The 20,999-nt window shown below is 64.1% G+C and overlaps 1 protein-coding gene across 6 annotated transcripts in view; it reads right to left on the reverse strand.

The window, feature by feature from the left end:
- The window catches only part of PLEKHA6 (pleckstrin homology domain containing A6), a 47,632-nt gene extending 27,551 nt beyond the window's left edge, over positions 1-20,081 (reverse strand). For 2 of the 6 annotated variants that reach the window (XM_058855481.1, XM_058855480.1), the window contains exons 1-3: positions 19,919-20,077; positions 19,599-19,675; positions 19,120-19,177 (exon numbers count right to left, since the gene is read on the reverse strand). In XM_058855481.1, the coding sequence (XP_058711464.1) occupies positions 19,120-19,177; positions 19,599-19,675; positions 19,919-20,001 (218 nt within the window). In that variant the 5' untranslated portion in view covers positions 20,002-20,077. Of the gene's footprint in view, positions 1-218; positions 354-2,612; positions 2,660-19,119; positions 19,178-19,598; positions 19,676-19,918 lie in introns of those variants that run through there. The other 4 variants (XM_058855478.1, XM_058855479.1, XM_058855484.1 and 1 more) reach the window with 4 other exon arrangements.
- Positions 20,082-20,999: the final 918 nt, after the last annotated feature.

Genomic DNA, 20,999 nt, shown 5'->3' on the forward strand with positions numbered 1-20,999 from the left:
GGACGGCCGGGAACGGCTTTCCCGGTGAATCACAGCTCATTCCCGGCTTCCCAACCGCGTCCTCATTAGCGCCCCAAGCCCGGAGCAGCCCCTGGGAGCAGCTGCCGGGGAAAAGCCGGGAATCTGCTGGGGGGGAAAACAGAAGGAGCCGAACCCACCCCCGCACACACCCAACCAAACCCTGGGAGTCTCCCGGGCGGCGCGGGGACAGGACACACCTCTGTGTCACCAAACAGCCCTGGCCGTGTCACTTGTCCCCCTCCCAGCGCCACCTCCGCAGCGCCACGGGCGGGTTGGGCTCTGCAGGGCGAGTTCTCGCCCTCAATGGAGTTTAGTCACCGTGGGACGCTTCCAGCTGGAAATCGGGACTGTTCCAGGCCGCCGCTTCCCAGAAATTTGCGCAGGAGCCCGGTGCCAGCTCCCCCCTTCCTTCTAAACGCGGATAAATAAACGCGGGCCCGGCTCTCCCTCCGCCCCGCGGGGAGGAGCAGCCTCGGGATCCGGGGAGGGAAGCTGGAAGGACGGGATGGCTGAGCCGGGCTGGAGCCGGGCCAGTCCCAGCCTGGAGAGAGCCCTCGGCGGAGCCTTTGGCGGCGGCGGAGCAGCTCGGGATCAGCCCCTTGGGATGGACAGGGGATTCCCCTTTGGAATGCTCACAGAGCCCCTCCAAAAATGTCACAGATCCCTCCAAGGGTGGCACAGGATCACCTCTTGGAATGGCCACCGGATCCCTCCAAAAATGTCACAGGATCCCTGCAAGGGTGTCACAGAATCACTTCTTGGAATGCCCACAGGATCCCCTCTTGGGATGCTCACTGGACACAGGATCCCTCCAAAAAACATCACAGGATCCCCACCTTGGAATGTCCATAGGATCCCTCCAGAAATGTCACAGGATCCCTCCAGAAATGTCACAGATCCCTGCAAGGGTGTCACAGGAGCCGGGACCAGGGAACTGGAGCAGACCAAGGCACTGGAACTGGTTTGCTCGGCCCTGGGAAGAGCCCGAGGCTCATCCCGCATTTCCAGAGGGCACAGCCGGGATAAAGCGCGTGGGAAGAGCAGCCGGGCTCCGCAGGGATCTCTCCTGCGGGTGCCTGTGGCTCCGTGGCTCCTGTTTTCCGTGGGTTTGGGTCAGGGATGTTGTTCCATGTGATTGGGAACGCCCAGCCCCGTCTGGCCCAGGAGCCACCGGGAATCGAGGGAATGTGATCCCAAACCTTAGGAAAGGAGGGAAAAGCCATCCATGCCTTTTCCCCTCTCATCATTTCCTGTGCCAGCAGGACGGAGCGAGCTCAAGGACAGACGGAGCAGGATGGAGCCGGGACGAGCTCAGCTCCAAACCCGCCCCCTGCCAGTGCTGGAGAGTTCATTCCCAGCTCCCGGGCATCCCATGGATGGCTTGGAGCCACGGGATGGAAACCTCAGCCATCCCACATCCCACAGCAGGGCAGGGAAATCCCACCACAGCCACCCCAAATCCCACAGCAGGGCAGGGAAATCCCACCACAGCCACCCCAAATCCCACAGCAGGGCAGGGAAATCCCACCACAGCCACCCCAAATCCCACAGCAGGGCAGGGAAATCCCACCACAGCCACCCCAAATCCCACAGCAGGGCAGGGATAACCCAGCACAGCAATCCCAAATCCCACAGCAGGCCGGGAATGATCCACCACAGCCATCCCACATCCCACACTGGCCAGGGAAACACGAGCACACCCACACCTTGCTGCCTAACAGGGTCTGGTGCACCTGACACTGGGATTTGAGGAGGAAGGGGCTTTTCCAGGCTCCAGGAAAACACTGGGAAGTGTGACAGAACCCACAGGGAAGGGTCACTCTAAAAGAGCCTTTCCTAAAACATCCCTTTAAAGAGAACGAAGCAGGAGACACAGCGGGGTCTCTCCCAGGTGATTTGAAGCAGCCCTTGCAGGAGATTTTAGCTGGAATCTCCAGGAGAATCCCGGCCGGCTCCCTCAGGGCTGCTCCCGCAAGCTTCAGGGATGGCCTGTGGGAGAGGGGGAGCCCCTCCAGCCGGGCAGGATCCCCCGAGCCAGGCAGGATCCCCTGAGCCGGGCAGGATCCCCCGAGCCGGGCAGGATCCCCTGAGCCGGGCAGGATCCCCTGAGCTGGGCAGGATCCCCTGAGCCGGGCAGGATCCCCTGAGCCGGGCAGGATCCCCCGAGCCAGGCAGGATCCCCTGAGCCGGGCAGGATCCCCTGAGCCGGGCAGGATCCCCTGAGCTGGGCAGGATCCCCCGAGCCGGGCAGGATCCTCTCCCACATCCCGGCTGGAAGTGGAGCCCTGTGCAGTCACCAGCCCTTCCAGCCTCCTCCAGCTGCCACACCTTCCCTGGAGCTCCGGAATTAACCCCTGGCAGAGCGCGGCCGTGCCCGCGTTGCCACCTGCCCGTGCTGGAAAAGCCTCTCCCCGTGTCACCTCCGGGGCTGCGTCCCCTCCCCGCGAGCTGCTCCAAACCCGGCCTTTGGCTCCCCCGGAGCAGCTCAAACCCCTCCAGCACCTCCATCCCTCGGAGTCTCCCTCCGTGCCGTTTTTAACCCCACCGCGGCCGGGCAGTGAGGACGGAGCACCCGCAGCCTCCCCAGTTACCTGCTCCAGGTGCTGCCGCGGGGAGGGCGGAGGGGCAGAGCCCCGGCGAGGAGCCCCGGGCTGGCGGGGAAGGGACGGGAAAAGCCTCGGTGGCCTCCGGGAGCCGCCACGTCCGAGCACGGCGGGAACAGCCCGGCTGATAAGCGAGGGCTGAAATCTGAACCTGCAGCTTGGCAGGTTCCTATATAAACACCACGCACACCCCCGGCTGCGCTGCCTCTCACGCCACTCCCGCTGCTCCCGGCCACGCCAGGCGCTGCGACAGCGACAGCGACAGCGACAGCCGAGCTGCCCGAGCCCCTTGTCGCCAGTCCTGCCCTCCCCCGGGCTGGTGCCAGCCCCAGGTGGAGCCTCTCGCTGGTTTGGGGTGGTGCTTCAGGAGTGTTGGAGCTCCACGGAGCGCTCCGGCCGCTGCGAGCGGGGTTTGGGCTTTGGGAAGGGGACGGGACCCGCGTCCTCCCGGGCATGGGGGAATAACCGGGTGGGAGAAGAGAATAACGCGGGGTTCCGCCTCAAAACAAACAGGTGGGAGGGGCTCAGCTGACGGGACACCTGCGGCCATGGAAAATGTCCTCTTCCCCAGCGGTGACACCACGGGGGACAAGGGCAGAGCCTGCCCCACCCTGGGGGGACCCTCGGCTCGCTGGGGATGCGGTGGCTGATGGCCAGGACCGGCCACACCGTGACACCACTGGACTTTCTTGTGCCACCTCTGGACTCCTTTGTGCCACCACTGGACTCCTTTGTGCCACCACTGAATTTCTTTGTGCCACCACTGGACTCCTTTGTGCAACCTCTGGACTTCCTTGTGCCACCACTGGACTTCCTTGTGTGGAAGGACATCCCGCCCTTCCTCCAGCAGGACAAAACCCTCCCGAGGACAAAACCCTGCCCTGTTTTTCCCAGTTCTTCAGCCCCAAACTGGGACGGTCACATACCATGGGCGAGGCTGGGCTGGGAGCTGCTCCAGCCCATGGGGTGAGCGGGGCCAGGCGCCGTGTCCTGCTCAGGGACACGGGGATCATCCCGGGATTATCCGGGATAATCACACCTGAAGCGGTCCCGGCGTAGGACAGGATTTTATTTACTCTGGGACCGTGGAGGGGGAGGATGAGCACGGCCAAGGACCGGCGAAGGGATGGGAACACGGACAGGGGGGACCCCTGAGAGGGAGCGAGGCCCAGGGCACGCAGGGAGGTGTCGTGGGTGGGGTTTGAGGGGAAGGGGGTGCGAAGTGAGTGTGAGTGAGAGTGAGAGTGTGAGTATGAGAGTGAGAGTGAGAGTGAGTGTGTGTGAGTGTGTGAGTGTGAGTGTGAGAGTGAGAGTGAGAGTGAGTGTGTGTGAGTGTGAGTATGAGTGAGAGTATGAGAGTGTGAGTGTGAGTGTGAGTGTGAGTGTGAGAGTGAGAGTGAGAGTGAGAGTGAGTGAGAGTGTGAGTGAGAGTGAGAGTGAGTGTGAGAGTGAGAGTGAGAGTGTGTGAGTGTGAGAGTGTGTGAGTGTGAGCGAGTGTGTGAGTGTGAGCGTGAGTGTGAGAGTGAGAGTGAGTGTGAGTGTGAGTGTGTGTGAGTGTGAGAGTGTGTGAGTGAGTGTGTGAGTGTGAGTGTGAGAGTGTGTGAGTGTGAGCGAGTGTGTGAGTGTGAGTGTGAGTGTGAGAGTGAGAGTGTGTGTGAGTGTGAGAGTGAGAGTGTGAGTGTGAGTGTGAGAGTGAGAGTGAGAGTGAGAGCGAGAGTGAGAGTGTGTGAGTGTGAGCGAGTGTGTGAGTGTGAGTGTGTGTGAGTGTGTGAGTGTGAGTGTGAGTGAGTGTGAGTGAGTGTGAGTGAGTGTGTGTGAGTGTGGGAGTGTGAGTGTGAGTGTGAGTGAGAGTGTGAGTGAGAGTGAGTGAGAGTGAGAGTGTGAGTGTGTGTGAGCATGACTGTGAGCGTGAGCAGGAGCGTGAATGAGTGTGAGTGAATGTGAGCGTGAGTGTGAGTGTATGAGTGTGAGTGTGAGTGTGAGTGTGAGTGTGAGTGTGAGCATGAGTGTGAGTGTGAGCGAGTGAGTGTGAGTGTGAGTGTGCACATGAGTGAGAGAGGGACAGCTCACCCATCTCCCGAAGCGAGTGGCTTCCTCCCAGTACCGCATTTCCTGACTCCCACCAGGCGGCCGGCCGGGAACGGAGGGAAGCGACTGAGGTGGAGTGAGGGGACCCCCAGGGACCCCCAGGGACCCCCAGGGACCCCCAGACTCCCGATTTAGAAACCCCATTTAGGGGATTTGTAGGGACACCTGACCTTACACCACCCTTACTCACACGGGCTCCCCAAAATGAGGCTCGCGAGGTGGGGTTGATCTTACCCAGAGCCTCCTGAGCCAGGAACCCCAAAAAGGGGGTTTGTAGGGGGAAGTCCCCTCTGGAATAGGAACCCAAAAGGGGGGTTCGCAGGAGGGGACTGGGGGATCAAACTCCACCTGGGAGGGGCGTGATTCCCTGGAAACAAATCAAAGGGTGGATTTGCTGTCCAGGGAATTCGGACCCGAGATAGGAACCCCAAGGAGAGGGGGTTTGTAGGGGGAAGAACCCCGAGACAGGAACCCCAAGGGGAGGGGGTTCATAGGGGGCAAATCAGGTTGGTGGGGGTAACAAAGTCCACACCTCACAGGGTGAGGAGACCTCAGGAAAAAGTGTCACCGGCTGTGAGAGGACACCGTGAGAGTCAATAGGACTAGGAGGAAGGGATCCATGGGAAAAGGGAATCCCAGGAGCGCTCTGCCAGCGGCGGGTGAAGCCTCTCCGTGGGGACATCTCCATCTGCGACAACTCTGTGCAGGAAAACTGAATTTTGGGAAGGGGCAGCTCATATTCCCTGCGCTCCCAAAGCTGGATCCAGCCTGGAATTCTCCCGCCGGGGTGCGGGGAGCCCCGCGGAGCTCGGAGCCAGCTCCCCGCCCCGGTTGCACAAGCGGCCCTGGGGCGCAGCAGCAATCCCGGGCTGTTTACGAGCTGCAGCCACCTGCTGCTTCCCCAGCTCCGATCCCGGCAGGAAGAGCTGCAGCTCCTGAGCCACCCTCTGCTGTCCGTCCCCGGATGGCTGGACAGGGCCACCAGCTGTCCCCAGAGCCCCCAGGGACACGCCAGGGCGCGGGGACGCTCCCCAGGAGAGGTGGGTGCAGCGCCCTGAGCCTCAGCATCCACCAAAGGCATTTTGGAAAAGCAGATTTGGAGAGGCTGGATGGACAGGGATGAGGCTCAGGCAGGGATTTCCTCTCCAGGGCCACCCCGCGGATTTTGGCCCCTGGGGACAGCACCTGCCATGCCCCAGGCATGAAAATCCCACCTCTGCAGCTCCCACAGCAGCCAAAATCACCTTCCAGCAGCCCCAGAATTGCTGGGGACGGAGCAGAGAACTTCCAGCACGGTCTGGAGCTCCTGCCAGCACAGAGAGAGATTTGGGGGAGATGGAGGAGAAATTGGGAGCCTCTCCTTGGGTGTTTTGAATTCACAATCATCAAATTGGCCCCAAATACGAATTTTTTCTTCATTTTTGTTTTAAGAGAAGAAGGGACGGAGCCAAACCCCCCCACGCCTTTCCCAGCCTCAATTCCTGCCCCATCCACGCAAGGAAAGGCGCAGCCTCCACTCGCCCGCTCTGTGACCCCAACCCCACACCGAGGATTTGGGGGACCCCAAAACGGGGGGGGTTCAGCCCCTCCATCACCTCCCTGCCTCACCGAGCTTTTGGGGGATCCCAAAACTGGGGGTTCAGCTAAACCAACACCTCCCTGCCGCACTGAGCTTTTGGGGGGACCCCAAAACGGGGGGGGTTCAGCCCCTCCAACACCTCCCTGCCGCACTGAGGATTTGGGGGATCCCAAAAATGGGGGTTCAGCCCTTCAAACACTTACTTGCAGCACAGAGCTTTTGGGGGGATCCCAAAACTGGGGAGTTCAGCCCCTCCAACACCTCCCTGCAGCACCGAGCTTTTTGGGGGACCCTAAAACTGAGGGGTTCAGCCTCTCCAACACCTCCCTGCCCCACCGAGCTTTTTGGGGGATCCCAAAACTGGGGGTTCAGCCCTTCCAACACCTCCCTGCCCCACCGAGCTTTTTGGGGGACCCCAAAACTGGGGGTTCAGTCCTTCCAATACTTCCCTGCCACACTGAGCTTTTGGGGGACACCAAAACTGGGGGTTCAGCCCCTCCATCACCTCCCTGCCTCTCACCCCGCCCCAGCAGCGGGACACGGAGCATCCCCCCCTCCTCTGCTCCAGCAACCCGAGCCTGAACCCAAGGTCCCGCTTATCTGGAGCACAAGCATGTCTGCTGATAAGGCCGGGAGCGAGATAAGGCCGCGGCAGCCTCGGCGCTATCAGCAAGCCTTCCTCCAGCCCTGCGCCCCAAGGCTGAGGGGTTCAGCACCCCCAAAACATCTCCCCCATCAACCTCCGGCTTTGAAACTTCCATCCCGTTCCCCTCCGCTCGTTGTTTCCTGATCGGGCAAAGCGTTGATTCGGGGGGAAAGGGGGAAAAAATTAAATTAAAGAGAATAAAAAGAAAACAAAACCCGGACCGAAACAGCCCGAGCAAATAACAAATAAATCACAAAGCAGAGCAAATAATGTGTCAGGGTTCCCCTGAGAGCAGCGGGGGGGGCACGCCCAGCCCGGCCGCGTTAGGTGAGCCGCAAAAACTGGAATTGCAAATCATCGCTGCTCAGCCGAGCTGAAAGGAGAGCCGGGGAAAACAAACCCGCGGCAGCGAGCGGGGGGCACGCGGACCTCACCTGGGGCTGGCACACACCTGAGCCTTCCTCCTCCTCCTCCTCCTCCTCCTCCTCCTCCTCCTCCTCCTCCTCCTCCTCCTCCTCCTGAGCATCCCCCGAGGGCTCCCCGGGAAAGAGGAGGGGAACCGGGCCCGGGGAGGGGGGATCGGACCCAGGGGTCACCCCAAAAGCTGCGCCAAGCCCCGCTGCCCGTCCCCTTCCCTCTGGGGCGGGCTGGAACCTTGGGTGGCGTTCCCGGGGTGTCCCCCCCGGGACCCCCGCGCGTGGGGACCCCCGGAGGAGCCAGCCTGGGGGGGCTGCAGGAGAATTCAAGGGGAGGAAAGGCCAGGCAGCCCCCTCGGGTGGCGTTTGCCCGCCAGCACCCCCGGCCGCGGCTCCGCTCGGGCTGGAGCGGGGTGGCACCAGGGGACAGGAGCGGGGACCCGCTGGTGACATCGCTGGGCTGGCAGGGGGTGGCTTTTGCTCTGGGGCAGGGCGGGAGCGGGGCAGGGGGACAGGGGAAAGGGGACGGTGCCACAGGGGTGACACTGGCAGCAGGGTGACACTGGCAGAGGGGTGTGACACTGCCACACCGGGGTCACACTGCCACACTAGGGTGACATTGCCAGAGGGGTGACACTGGCAGATGGGTGACACTGGCAGATGGGTGACACTGCCACAGCAGGATGACACTGCCAGAGTGGGGTGGCACTGCTAGAGGGGTGACACTGCCAGGGGGTGACACTGCCACAGCAGGATGACACTGCTAGAGAGGTGACACTGCCACAGCGGGGTGACACTGCCACAGAGGGGTGACACTGGCAGAGGGGTGTGACACTGCTAGAGGGGTGACACTGCCACAGAGGGGTGAGGTTTCCACAGCGGGGTGACACTGCCACACTGGGGTGACACTGCCAGAGGGGTGTGACATTGCCAGGGGGTGAAACTGCCAGAATGGGGTGACACTGCTAGAGAGGTGACACTGCCACAGAGGGGTGACATTTCCACACCGAGGTGACACTGGCAGAGTGGGGTGACACCGCTAGAGGGGTGACACTGCCACACTGGGGTGACATTGCCACAGCGGGGTGACACTGGCAGAGGAGTGACACGGCCAGAGGGGTGTGACACTGCCAGGGGGTGACACTGCCACACCGAGGTGACACTGCCAGGGGTGTGACACTGCCAGGGGTGTGACACTGCCAAGGGGGTGGCACTGCCAGAGTGGTGACACCACAGCGGGGTGGCACCGCCACCGGGGACAAGCGGGGCCGAGCCCGAGGATGTCCCCAGAGCGCCCCGAAGGACGCGGGCGGTGCCAGCGCCCAGAGCAGCCGGGGCGCGCTGCCAGGCTGGCACACGCCACCGCCGGTGTCCCCAGTGCCACCAAACCGCCCGGGTCTCCTGATATCCCAAAACCTCCTCGGGAAAGGCGCCAGGAGCCAGCGCAGCCCCCGCGACACCCGCGGGTGTCACCCCGGGGGCCCGGCCCGGGGCAGGGGAAGCGCTTTGGAGCGCGGGCCCGCCGCAGGACTGCTGCCTCATTAAAGAGCAATTACGGCTAATTACGTGATGGCAACACTCGAACGCCATCGGGAAATGGGGCGGCTGGCTGCGGGCGGGTGCGCGCGTGCACGGGAGCACGCATCCCACCCCCCCTCTTTCCCAAAAAAAAACACCCAACAAAACCTCGAGAGATCTCTGGACACGGCACCCGCCTCTAATTCCCGCTGGGCGGGCTCCGTGCCTCAGTTTCCCCGGTGAAGGGTGCGTATCCTGCTCTCAGCCTCGCCCCTGAGGCATCAGACAGCCCCGGGGCCCCTCTCCCCACACCCCAAAATCACCCGCGGTGCCTCTGCCTCGGTGGGCAGCCCCCCAGTCCCGCAGATCCCACCCTTGTCCAGCAGGGATGATCCCATGGGAATGGGGTTTGTGCTGTCCCTGCTGGGCCGGCTGCCAGCGGGGTTTGGTGGCACCTGGGACAGGGTGGCACTGCCACTGCAGCCCCGCTGGTGGCCGCCCCCTGCTCCAGGAGGCTGCAGAGGGCAGGAGAACTTCAGCCCATAAATCACGTTCTGCTCATCCGGGGTGTGCCTGGACCCGGAGGCCACCGAGGACACTGGAAAAGGGGACAGCCCGCCAGGAGTGGTCCCTCCAAACCCCCCTGAACCTCCAAAATCCTCCTGGGGATCCCTCTAAACCCTCTGGGGGGTCTCTCCAAACCCTCCCAGACCTCCAAAACACTCCTGGAGGTCTCTCATGACCCTCCTGGGGTCCTGCAGCCCCCTCGGTGCCCAGCCCGGGCTGTGGGTATGAGGCTGCTGGGGGGTCAGAGCCAGTGGGGTGGAATTTTCCAGCCGCTCCCCCCAGGCTGGGATGTTGTGCCAGGGCTCTGCCATGGGCACAGCCCCTCCCCATCCTCACCTGTCCCATCCCCATCCTCACCTGTCCCATCCTCATCCTCACCTGTCCCCTCCCCATCCTCACCTGTCCCCTCCTCATCCTCACCTGTCCCCTCCCCACCTCACCTGTCCCCTCCTCATCCTCACCTGTCCCCTCCCCACCTCACCTGTCCCCTCCTCATCCTCACCTGTCCCCTCCCCATCCTCACCTGTTCCCATCCTCACCTGTCCCATCCTCACCTGTCCCCTCCCCATCCTCACCTGTCCCCAGGTGTGGGGCAGCTCCGGGAAGCGCTGCCGAGCTCGGGGCTCGTCCCCGCGGGACCGGCCCGGCAGGGCTGGGAGGCGCCCGGGGCGGCCGGACCGGTCCCGGCTGTTCCACCGGAGCCCGACCCACGGCTCGGCATCTCCAGAGCTCCGGGACAGCCCCACCGAGCCACCCCTGCCCTCGGAGGCTGCTCGGTGCTGGCTGTCCCCAGCCCTGTCCCCATGGGTCACCGGCACCTCATCCGCCAGCTCAGCGCCCACCATGAGCGCTCCTGGACCTGCAAAACCCTGCTGGGGGGCTCTCCAAACCCTTCTGAAACTCCAAAATCCTGCTGGGGGGCTCTCCAAACCCTTCTGAAACTCCAAAACTCTGCTGGGGGGCTCTCCAAACCCTTCTGAAACTCCAAAATCCTCCCGGGGGGCTCTCCAAACCCTCCTGGACCTCCAAAATCCTGCTGGGGGGCTCTCCAAACCCTTCCAGACCTCCAAAATCCTGCTGGGGATCTCTCCAGACCCTTCTGGACCTCCAAAATCATCCTGGGGGTCTCTCCAAACCCTCCTGGAACTCCAAAACCATCCTGGGAGTCTCTCCAAACCCTCCTGGAATCCCAAAATCCTCCTGGGGGTCTCTCCAAACCCTCCTGGACCCCCAAATCCCTCACAGCGCTGCTCCCGCCCCGGCTGCGCGTGGAGAGGGATCTCCCGCCCTGTCCCAGGGAATTCCAGCAGCCGCATCCCTGAGGTTTTTTCCACCTGGATGCGACGTCCAGGCCTCGGTGTGGCCGAGCTGCCGGAGCGTTGCGTAAGGAGAGCTCTGGGAAGGGGAAAACGGCGGCTCCGCGTTCCCGGAGCTGCAGCAGCAGCAGCAGGAGAGGGACGGCAGCAGCGGGAATCCGGGAAGCGGCGGGAGGATGCGGGAAGCGGCGGGAGGATGCGGGAATCCGGCGGGAGGATGCGGGATGTTCGCTCCGGCACCGCCAGGACAAGCCCCGGGTCCCCCCAGGAGCGGGGACAGGCCGGGATGATCCGTGGGATGCAGGTCCTGTCCCCGCTCCGGGAACAAAGGGATGCTCCGAGAGGCTCCGCAGGGATTTGGGAGCAGCTGCGCGGCCACGGCGGGGCGGGAGCTGCGCCGGGATTGTGACAAATCCCAGAGGCTGGAGAGGCCGGGGAGATGGGCTGGGGGGAAACGGCGTGGGGATTATGGATACAGCACGGGAATTATGGATACGGCACGGGGGGATCATGGACACGGCGTGGGGGTTCTGGATACGGCACGGGAATTATGGAAAGAGCGTGGGGAAATCATGGACACGGCCCGGGGATCATGGACAAGTCGCTGGGGTTCTGGACACGGCCCAGGATCACGGAGACGGCGCGGGAATGATGGATACAGCATGGAAATTATGGATACGGCACGGAAATTATGGATACGGCACGGAAATTATGGATACGGCACGGAAATTATGGATACGGCAAGGGGGGATCATGGATACTGCGTGGGAGGATCAGGGGCATGGTCCGGGGATCATGGACAAGGGAATTGTGGAAACAGCCCGGGAATGAGGGACACGGCACGGGAATGATGGACACGGCCCGGGATCACTGACACGGCCCGGGAATGATGGATACAGAGCGGGAATTACGGGAGCAGCGTGGGGGGATCACGGACACGGCCCATCCCCGGCCCGCGGGGTGTTCGGAGCGCGGCGTCTGTCGCCGGCCTGCCAAGCACATACAAAGGGCGTCTCATTATCCCCTAATTAGTGCCTTGCCAGCTCCTGCAATTAACACCCGTGCAGGCGGCTGATGTTGAGGTAAACAGAGGGTTTGAAGCGCTCTGGAGAGCCGGGGGGTCCTGGCGGGGTGTTCGGATCACCCGTGGGCCGAGTCCAGAGGGTCCCGCTGAACTCCAGAGCCCCCCGGGAGAGCTGGGCAGGGAGCAGGGGCACCTCCCGCTATCCCAGGCTGCTCCAAACCCCGTGATCCCGGCCCTGGACACTTCCAGGGATGGGACAGCCGATACCAGGGCGTCCCCACCTTCACAGGGAGGAATTCCTTCCCAAAATCCCATCCCTCTGGCAGTGGGAAGCCATTCCCTGTGTCGTGTCCCTGCATCCCTTGTTCCGCGTTCATCTCCAGCTCTTCTGGAGCCTCTTCAGGCCTCTCTGAGCTTTCCCTGGAGTTTTCTCTCTCCTGGCCTGGCTCCAAGCAGAGATGCTCCAGCCCTTGGAGCACCTCCGTGACCTCTGGACTCGCTCCAGCAGCTCCGCTTTCTCCCAAAACGAGCCCATGAGTCAGGAGCGGCCAGGATTGGGCTCGGGGCTGCGGCTCCTGCCCCGGAGGAGGCCGAGCCGCCCGTCCTCCTGCACAGCCGGCTGCTCCTTCCCTGGAAACATCAAAGGCGGCACCCAGGTCTTAAATGGCCTTTCTCCGGCTGACCCAGAAACGCGGATCAAGAGCTGCCTCATCCCTTAATTGAGAAGTTGGTGACTTTGAGTCTTTATTAAAGAGCTTTAGTGAATTCGCAGATTAAGGGCACAACCGGCCGCTGCCTCCATCCAGCCTCATTCCCTGCCACCATCCAACCCGATCCCGGCGTGCTGGAGCCACCTCGCCCCGCAGCCGCTGCTCCGGAGCCTTTTCCCTGCTCCAGCCCGGAGCTCTGGAGCTCTGGACAGGCCCTGGAAGGGTTCCCTGTGCTGCTGCCGCTGAGGAGAAATCGAAATCAAACCCAATCCGAGCTGAAAATCAGCGCTGCCCGCACAGAACAACCCAATCCCGGGGGATTTTCCAGTTTGGGATGGTGGAAGGAGGAGGCAGGGCTGGAAGGGGGGGCTCCACACGTGCCCCCTCCCTCCTTCCCTCCCTCCCTCCGCCTGCAGGTTTCCATCTGCCCGTGCCCCGTGCTCCTCAGCGCTGCCAGGAAAAACAGGGATGTTTTGGATCATCGCCTGCCCGCGGGGGGGTGGGAAGGGGCTGCCGGCGGGGCAGGACTTCCCTGGGTGGGCGTAGAGCTGCGAGCTCCGGGGAGAAAGGAGGCTGGAGAGGAGGCAGAGCGCTCCTCAAGGCGCCGTTCCTGCCTGCTGCTGCGGATTAGCGTGTTTTCCAGGGAAAACAGGGCTGGGGGATGCTACTACCGAATCCTGGGAGAGGCAGAGAGAGCAGGAGCTGCTCCCGCTTCCAGCCGAGCTTTGGGAGGAATCCCAGCCCGGCTGATTCCCGGGGGGGACACGGATGGAGCAGAAAATCACCCCTGGCCCTGCCTGCCTGGCTCAGGAGGCCTCGGGGGGATTAAAAACCCCTCGCTGGCCCAGCTGGGGTGGGTTTTGTGCCCGAGGCCGGGGCTGGCAGTGGCCCCACGACACGCTCACACACGCGTGGACACACTGGCGCACTCACCCGTGTCACGGTGACACACGGCCGGGGCCACGCTGCTGACCCTTGTCCCTTCCCCAGCGGTCAGCGCTGCCCTCGTGGCGTCCCTGGCACCGCGGCCTCACCCAGGAGGTGCCAGCCGTGTCCTTCACCCTCCTGCCCGTCCTTCCTCTGCCTCATCCTCGCCAGCCCGGCGGCTGCTCCCGCCTGTTTCTATGGGAACTCGGCAGGAAAACGCGGCTGGCAGCGCCAGCCCGCTGGATGTCACCCTGTCACCCTGTCACCTGCCTCTGCGCACCTGGGGCCCCTCGCCACAGCCCTGGGGGATGTCCCTGGCAGCCAGCAGGGCACCGGTGGCCCGGAGCAGCACGATGGGTCCCCACGGTGATCTGGGGGCCCCCCGAAAACACCGGCTGTCCATAAAGGCCGGGTTTTGTGCTTCCCGTGGGATTTTCAGAGCAGGGATTTTAATTCCTCAGCCACCCCCTCTGTGGGAGCCCTAATCCCGGCTCTGCGTCCCCAAGGGGGTGGCTCGAGGTGGGCGCCAGGTGTCCCCAAGCCGCGGCTCTGCCAGGCCGAGAAGGGATGGAGCTGCCTTGGGAAGCGTTTCCCGGCCAAGGGAAGGGGACAAGAGGGACGGGTGCGGGTCCGAGAGGGACAGGAGCTTCAGAGCAGGACAGGAGCTCTCCTTTTCCCTGAGGAAACGCCAGCGGGACCCAGGGGAAGGATCTGGAGCAGCCGCACGCACACACCGAGCCCGGTGTGAGCAGGGCTGAGCGTCCCGGGACGAGCTCAGCACGGGGGATGCAGAGTGGGATTCACGGTGGGATTCACGGATAGATTTATGGGGGGATTAATGGAGGGATTCACTAACGGATCACGGCGGGATTCATGGAGGGATCACAGTGGGATCACAGTGGAATTCATGGGGGATTCATGGAGGGATCACAGCAGGATCATGGGGGGATTCATGGAGGGATTCACGGAGGGATCACAGTGGGATCACGGCGGGGTTCATGGAAAGATTCATGGAGAGATTCATGGAGTGATCACAGTGGAATTCATGGAGGGATCACGGTGGGATTCATGGGGGGATCACAGCGGGATTCATGGAGGGATCACAGTGGCATCATGGTGGGATTCATGGAGGGATTCACGGAGGGATCACAGCAGGATCATGGGGGCTTTCATGGAGGGATCACAGTGGGATCACAGTGGGATTCATGGTGGGATTCATGGAGGGATCACAGGGGGATCACAGTGGGATTCATGGGGGGATTCACGGAGGGATCACAGCAGGATCATGGTGGGATTCATGGAGGGATCACAGTGGGATCACAGTGGGATTCATGGGGGGATTCATGGGGAGATCACAGTGGGATCACAGTGGGATTCATGGAGGGATTCACGGAGGGATCACAGCAGGATCGCGGCGGGCTGCAGGCTCTCCTGTAGACGCGCAGGAGTGGGAGCAAGCAGCGGGGTGCTGCCGATCCCCGGCTGCAGAGCCGCACGCAGCGCCGCAGCCAGCCTGGAGGGATGAATCCTGCAGCAAACGCCAGCCCCGGCTCGCTCCGTTCCCGGCCCTCCCCGCACCCCGCCGTGGCCACCGGCGCCCTCCCGCTGCCCTCCCCGCGGCGGGGATTAACGGAGCGGCTCCTGCGGCCATCTGGAGCGGGGGGCGGCCCCCCTGCAGCCGAGGGACCGCGGCCGTGTCACCGGGGGGCGGCAGAGCCGGGTGGCGCGGAGCCCTCGGGGGCGGCCAAGAGCCCGCCCGGAGGTGACGGAGTGACCGGACCCCCCCGGCCCGCGGTCAGCCGTGGGGTCCCCGGCGAGCCCCGAGGGGCGGCCGGTCCGGCCCCTTCCGCTGGGGTTTAATAGACTCGTGGCGTATTAACATCCCCATCATGTGATGAATCTGAGGCTGTTTCCCTCCGAGCTGCGAGCGGCTCAACAAAGCTGCGATTGAGGGCTCGGGGCAGCGGCGGCTGCGGCTCGAGCGTCTCCGGCACCGCCAGAATCCCCCCGGTGCAGGGGGGGCCCGGAGCGGCGGCGCTGCCCTTCCTCCCGGCCCAGGAGGAGGAGGAGGAGGAGGAGGATGGCTCTCCGCTCGCAGCAGGCAGCGAAAGGAGCCGCGGAGCCAAGGGAAGGTCTCGGCTTCCCTGGGAAGCGCCAGACGACATCTCCCAGCCCCATCCATCACAGCCCGGCCCCAGCGCAGCGCGGGGGCCAGCGCGGCTCGCGGCGCTGGGGGTCCGGCCCTTCCGAGCCCCCCTTTCACCAGGATGGGCTCTGGGGGGGCTGAGCCAGCGATTAACGGGGCTCCCCCAAAGCCCGGGCGCTGCTCTGCCCCGGAGAGCCGGGGCCAAGCCCGGGAGGTCCAAACCCAGGGGGTCCCGGCCCGCAGCATTTTGGGGACACAAAGCAGCTCACCGCCCGTAAACACACGGCGGGGACAGCTCGGGGGGGCTCACTCGTCACCCCGAGCTCGGCACGGGGGGCAGGGGGTGCAGGGGCAGCCCCTCGGGCAGCCGGGGGGTGCCGACCCCCACAGCGCGCCCTGCTCTGCCCATGGGGCCGGACCGCAGCCCCCTCCTCTTCCCTAAAAGAGCCCCCCCAGCACCATGAGGGGATGCGCTGCCGCTCCGCGCCCCCCGCTCAGCGCCCGCGAGGAGGAGGAGGAGGAGGAAGAGCGGAGGAGGAGGAGGAGGAGGAAGAAGGGAGCCGCGTCGGAGGCACTCACCGTGCGGGGCGGGCAGCGGCCGGTCCCCCCCCGCTGCCTACGGGCGCAGCATCTTCCCGGCCATCCCCAGCCCGAGCCCGAGCCCGAGCCGGAGCGGGAGCCGCAGCCGGAGCTGGGCATGCTCGGGGGCCACCGAGCGGCACGTGACGCCGGGCTGGCACCGAGCGGGGCGGGGGGGCCGCGCCGCCCCCACCGCCCCCCACCTCCGCAGCCCCCGGGGGGACCGCCCCGACCCCCTCCGTGCCGCAGCGAGGGGACCCGAGAGCCGGCGAGGGGGCTGGAGAGCGCTGCCCACCCCGCACACACCCCCTGCATCCCGCGGGGAGCAGCCCGGATCGCGCTGCTCCCGCATCCCAGAGCCCGGGGACAGCCTGGATCCGCATCCCAAAGCCCGGGGACAGCCTGGATCTGCATCCCAGAGCCCGGGGACAGCCTGGATCCGCATCCCAGAGCTCGGGGACAGCCTGGATCCGCATCCCAGAGCCCGGGGACAGCCTGGATCCGCATCCCAGAGCCCGGGGACAGCCTGGACCCGCATCCCAGAGCCCGGATCCGCATCCCAGAGCTCCCGGACAGCCCGGACTCGCATCCCAGTGCTCGGGGACAGCCTGGATCCGCATCCCAGAGCTCGGGGACAGCCTGGACCCACATCCCAGAACCCGGATCCGCATCCCAGAGCTCGGGGACAGCCTGGATCCGCATCCCAGAGCCCGGGGACAGCCTGGATCCGCATCCCAGAGCCCGGGGACAGCCTGGACTCGCATCCCAGAGCTCGGGGACAGCCTGGATCCGCATCCCAGAACCCGGGGACAGGCTGGACCCGCATCCAAGCAGCAGGGACCTGCTTCCCTGCAGGACCCGAACTTCCCTGCGCATCCCCGTGTCGGGGGACAGAGGGGATCCTGCTCCCTTTCCTGCATCCCAGCCTCGGACAATGCTCCCCGGGCATGCCAGCGCTGGGATGGCGGACGGAGAGTTCCCTGCATCCCCCGCTGGATGCCAGGACATCCCTCCGCATCCCTGGGACCGTGCATCCCGCGGGATCCTGCATCCCGCGGGGCAGGGCGGCCCCTTTGGAGCCAGCCAGGTGTGGAATCCTCAGGAACTGGGATCTGCACCCCGGCACTGCAGGAGAGCTCTGCTGGTGCCCGGGGTGGCTCAGGTGGGGCTGGCAGGACCCTGCTCAGGCCCCCAGCCCGGCCCGAGGAACTGCAGCCCCGCAGCCACGGCACCGTGTCCCGATCACTGCCCTCACTGTGCCTGTCCCAGCTGCCAGGACCCCGCTGGCACCTGCCCGCACCCAGCTCGGGCTCAGACCCCGCAGGGACCTTCCCTCCTGGGCCTGGGGACAGCCAAGGGCGCCCTGGGAAGGGAAAACCAGCCCTTGATCCTATAATCCCCCCATTAGCCACGGGGCATAAGGGGCAGGGCAGCGGGGTGGCTTTCACTGGATCCTCTGTCCCCACCCTCCCTCCCTGCCAGCCCACAGCAGGACCCAAAATTGCGCTTGTCCCCTCCCCAAAGCCACTGTCCCCTTGCTCTGCAGGCAGAGGGGATCCACAGCGGCTGCTCCACATCCCACTGCCCCCCTGCTTCCCGGGAGCCGCCCAAAAAGGGCCCAGAAAGCCCAGCAGAACCCGGGGAGCTCTTGGGGGAGCCCCTCAGCCTAACCAGACAGGCTGAGCACCCCAATTTGGTGTCCAGTTATTCCCTGTTCCCTTAACGGTGCAGCAGCAGCTGCTGGAGCAGCCCCCATCCCAAAGCCATGGACACAGCGGGGTCTTTCCTCCTGCAGGCAGAGCTGGGGGCAGGATTGGGATGAAAAAATCCCATGGGAGCAGCGGGAGAAGGCACTGGGTGCTGCCCGGCATCCCTCGGAGCTTCCCTTCTCCACAGCCGGGCCCGGTGCCACCCCTGGAGGACAACAGCCACCACTCGGTCCCCTAGGCCCCGGGTGGGGCTGGCAGGACCCTTCCCCAGCCCTGGCCTGGTGGCCACCACCTTCCAAACCCATTCCCTGTTCCACTGTGACATTCCAGTGGTGCTCAGGGAAGGTGGTCGCTGTCCCCGAGGTCACAGCTCCGACCCCACCACAGGCTCCCGGAGCAGCCCCGGTCCTTTCCCTGCTCTGCTGTGCCATTCCCGGGTCCTGGGGGACACATGGAATGTGCTCCCCGACTCCAAGGACACAGTCCCTGTCCATTCCCTGGCATTCCCAGTCCTGGGACACGCAGAAAAGGTCCCAACCGAGGTCTCAACTCCAGCCGCACCCGGAGGCTCCCGGAGCAGCCCCAGCCCCACTCCCGGCCCCGTCTGGAGCTGCCTCAAGGACGCCTCGTCCCCGCTGCCCAGATTAGAGCGCCTGATCCCGGCGTTCTGCTCCAGCCCGCCGGGGGATCTTTGCTCTCCTTGCCGGGTTTTTATTGCTGTCTGGGCGCACAGGGAAAGCTCCGGGTGCCAGATAGGGACGGGCTCAAAGATCCCGTCTGGAACTGCCTCACCCGGCAGGACCCGGAGCCCCACGCGAGGCGAGGCACAGCCTGCAGCTCTCAGCCTGTCTAGACACCAAAATCGCCTCGCCACGGCCCCAATCCCAGCACCGGAGGCAAGGAAGGGGCGAGAGGGAACGGGGAACAAGGCGCTGGGATGAACCGGGAGCAGCGCCTGGGGCTGGAGCCTCCCCGGGCCGCGCTCCTGCTGCCTCAGCCCGGCCAGCGCAGCCAGCTCCGGGGCCCCGCAGGAATTCCCCGCCGGGCTCCGGGGGATGTTTCCCTGCGGGATGACGCGGAGCAGGGGGTGGCTGGCTCGTCCACCCCAGCCCGGAGCTCCCCGGAGCCTCCCAGGAGGATTTTACATCGGGCGTTTGGCACAGGAGCTGCAGGTGCCGAGCCCAGAGCTGGGGCCGGTCCTTCCCCATCCCAGGGAGCTGCAGCATCCCGGGATGCAAAAGCTTCTCCCCCCCGGCCCCTTCCCACTTACTTGATGAAGTAGAGGCCCCCGTGCATCGTGGTGTCCACCTCCCAGCCTCGGGGCAGCCCTGCGGGGACAGGCCAGGAGCGGGGTCACCTCCCTGTCCCCCCCGGGAGCACCCCCTGGAGAAGGGCAGGATGCTGCGGGCGGGGATTCAGGGCTGACGGCGACGCTTTGCGCTCAAACCGCATTTTTGGAGAGGTTCGAGGCCCCTCCTCATCAGAGACCACAGGAGGGAAGGGAAAATCCACCAGGAATCTCTCCAAAAAAAAAAAAAAAACCAACCCCAACCCACGCTGGGGAGAGACAACATCACCTCGTACAACCCCCCCAGCCCTCCCCGGCTGCAGACAGCTCCTGCTGGCTCAGATTTTGGGGGGTCTCCTTTGCATTCCCGGAGGATTTCAGTCCACATTTGGGGGGTCTCCTTTGAATTCCCGGAGGATTTCAGTCCCCATTTCCCATTTCCTGGCTTTCCCGAGCCTCACCTGCGCAGGAGAAGTGCCCGCTCTGGATGGAGTAGCCCGTGCCGGGGTGCACCCAGCTGGTGGATTTGGTGTCGTCGCTGTCAAGGACAAGGACAGAGGGGCTGTCAGCACCCCCGGGGGGTTCAGCACCCCATTCCCACCTCTCGGCACCACGGGGGGGACTTCTCCAGCCAAACCGGGGGAGTTTGGGCCAGAGGAGAACCGCGACAGCAGCGGCCCCAAGAAGGGAGAATCAGGAGGACAAGCAGGGCAGGAGGAAGCTCTGGTTTGCAGCCCAAAGCGAGCCCCCCGCCCTTTTTTGCAGCCCCCCAGGAGCGTACTCGATGAAGAAGATCCGCCCGTCCCCGCAGACGCCGTAGGTCCACCTGCCCGGCAGGTCCAGCCAGTCGATGTCATCCCCCATGGGGGTGGCACTGGGGACACGGAGCAGCCCGGGCACGGAACCCGGCCCGGGAAATGCCCCGCGAGTCCTCGGGAGCAAAGCTCAGCCCTTCCAGCCCTTCCAGCCCGGCTCTGTGAGCTGCCAATAACCCGCCAGGGAGGGAAAAGGAAAGGAAAAAAAAAAAAAATTCCCCGACCAAACCCATGGAGTTTAACCCCTTCGGAGCCGGCAGGGCACCCTCCCCGTGACTCTCCAGGGCCAGCCCATCGCTGCGCTTCCTCCAGTGCCTACTCGCTGTAATTACCATCAATTAACTGGAGGTGAGTAATTATGGAGTTGTTACTTCCCTCTCCTGTTCGTTTGGAACAATGTGGGATTCTTCTGGCCCCGTCTGATGTGGCGGCCAAGCCGTATTTAGGGCACCCTGATGATTATCTGCGGCACTCCTGGGGCTGCCCAGCGGGGATTTGCTCTCGCAGCCCTCAATTAAAAATGTCTTTTAAGGCCAAAGGTGGGGTCTGGGAGGCTCCTGGGCCGCTGATTGAAGGAGCCAATTCGCCCTCCCTGCCTCAGCGGCGCCTTCCCAAAGCTGCTCGTGGCACCGGCAGGGAGATGCTGGCTCGGGAGAAGCCTCGGAGGTGGAAAATTTCCAAATTTTCCCCAAAATTTCCTGCTTCCCAAAAAGACTCCCTGGTTGTCAAAGCAGGGATTTTAGGATTAAGGTTGGAAGAGATTTTCAAGATCAAGGTGAATATTTGACCCAGCACCGCCACTGAGGCATTTCAGGGCTTTTCCTGCTCAGTCCCCACATCAGAGCAGCTCCCCGCCGGGATTTGGGGAAACCAGTTCCCCGAAAGCTTTTCCAGGAGTTCTTTGAACCACTGGATGAGAAAAACACGTCTGGTTGGTCCCTTTGGGAGAGCAGCCGATGGCACCTGGAAAAGCTGCCACCGTCCTGGGCATGGCTTCACCTGGAAAAGCTCCCCCAGTCCCCGGGCATTGTTTTACCTGGAAAAGCT

Source organism: Poecile atricapillus, chromosome 23, assembly GCF_030490865.1.
Source record: "Poecile atricapillus isolate bPoeAtr1 chromosome 23, bPoeAtr1.hap1, whole genome shotgun sequence".
Lineage (NCBI taxonomy): Eukaryota > Metazoa > Chordata > Aves > Passeriformes > Paridae > Poecile > Poecile atricapillus.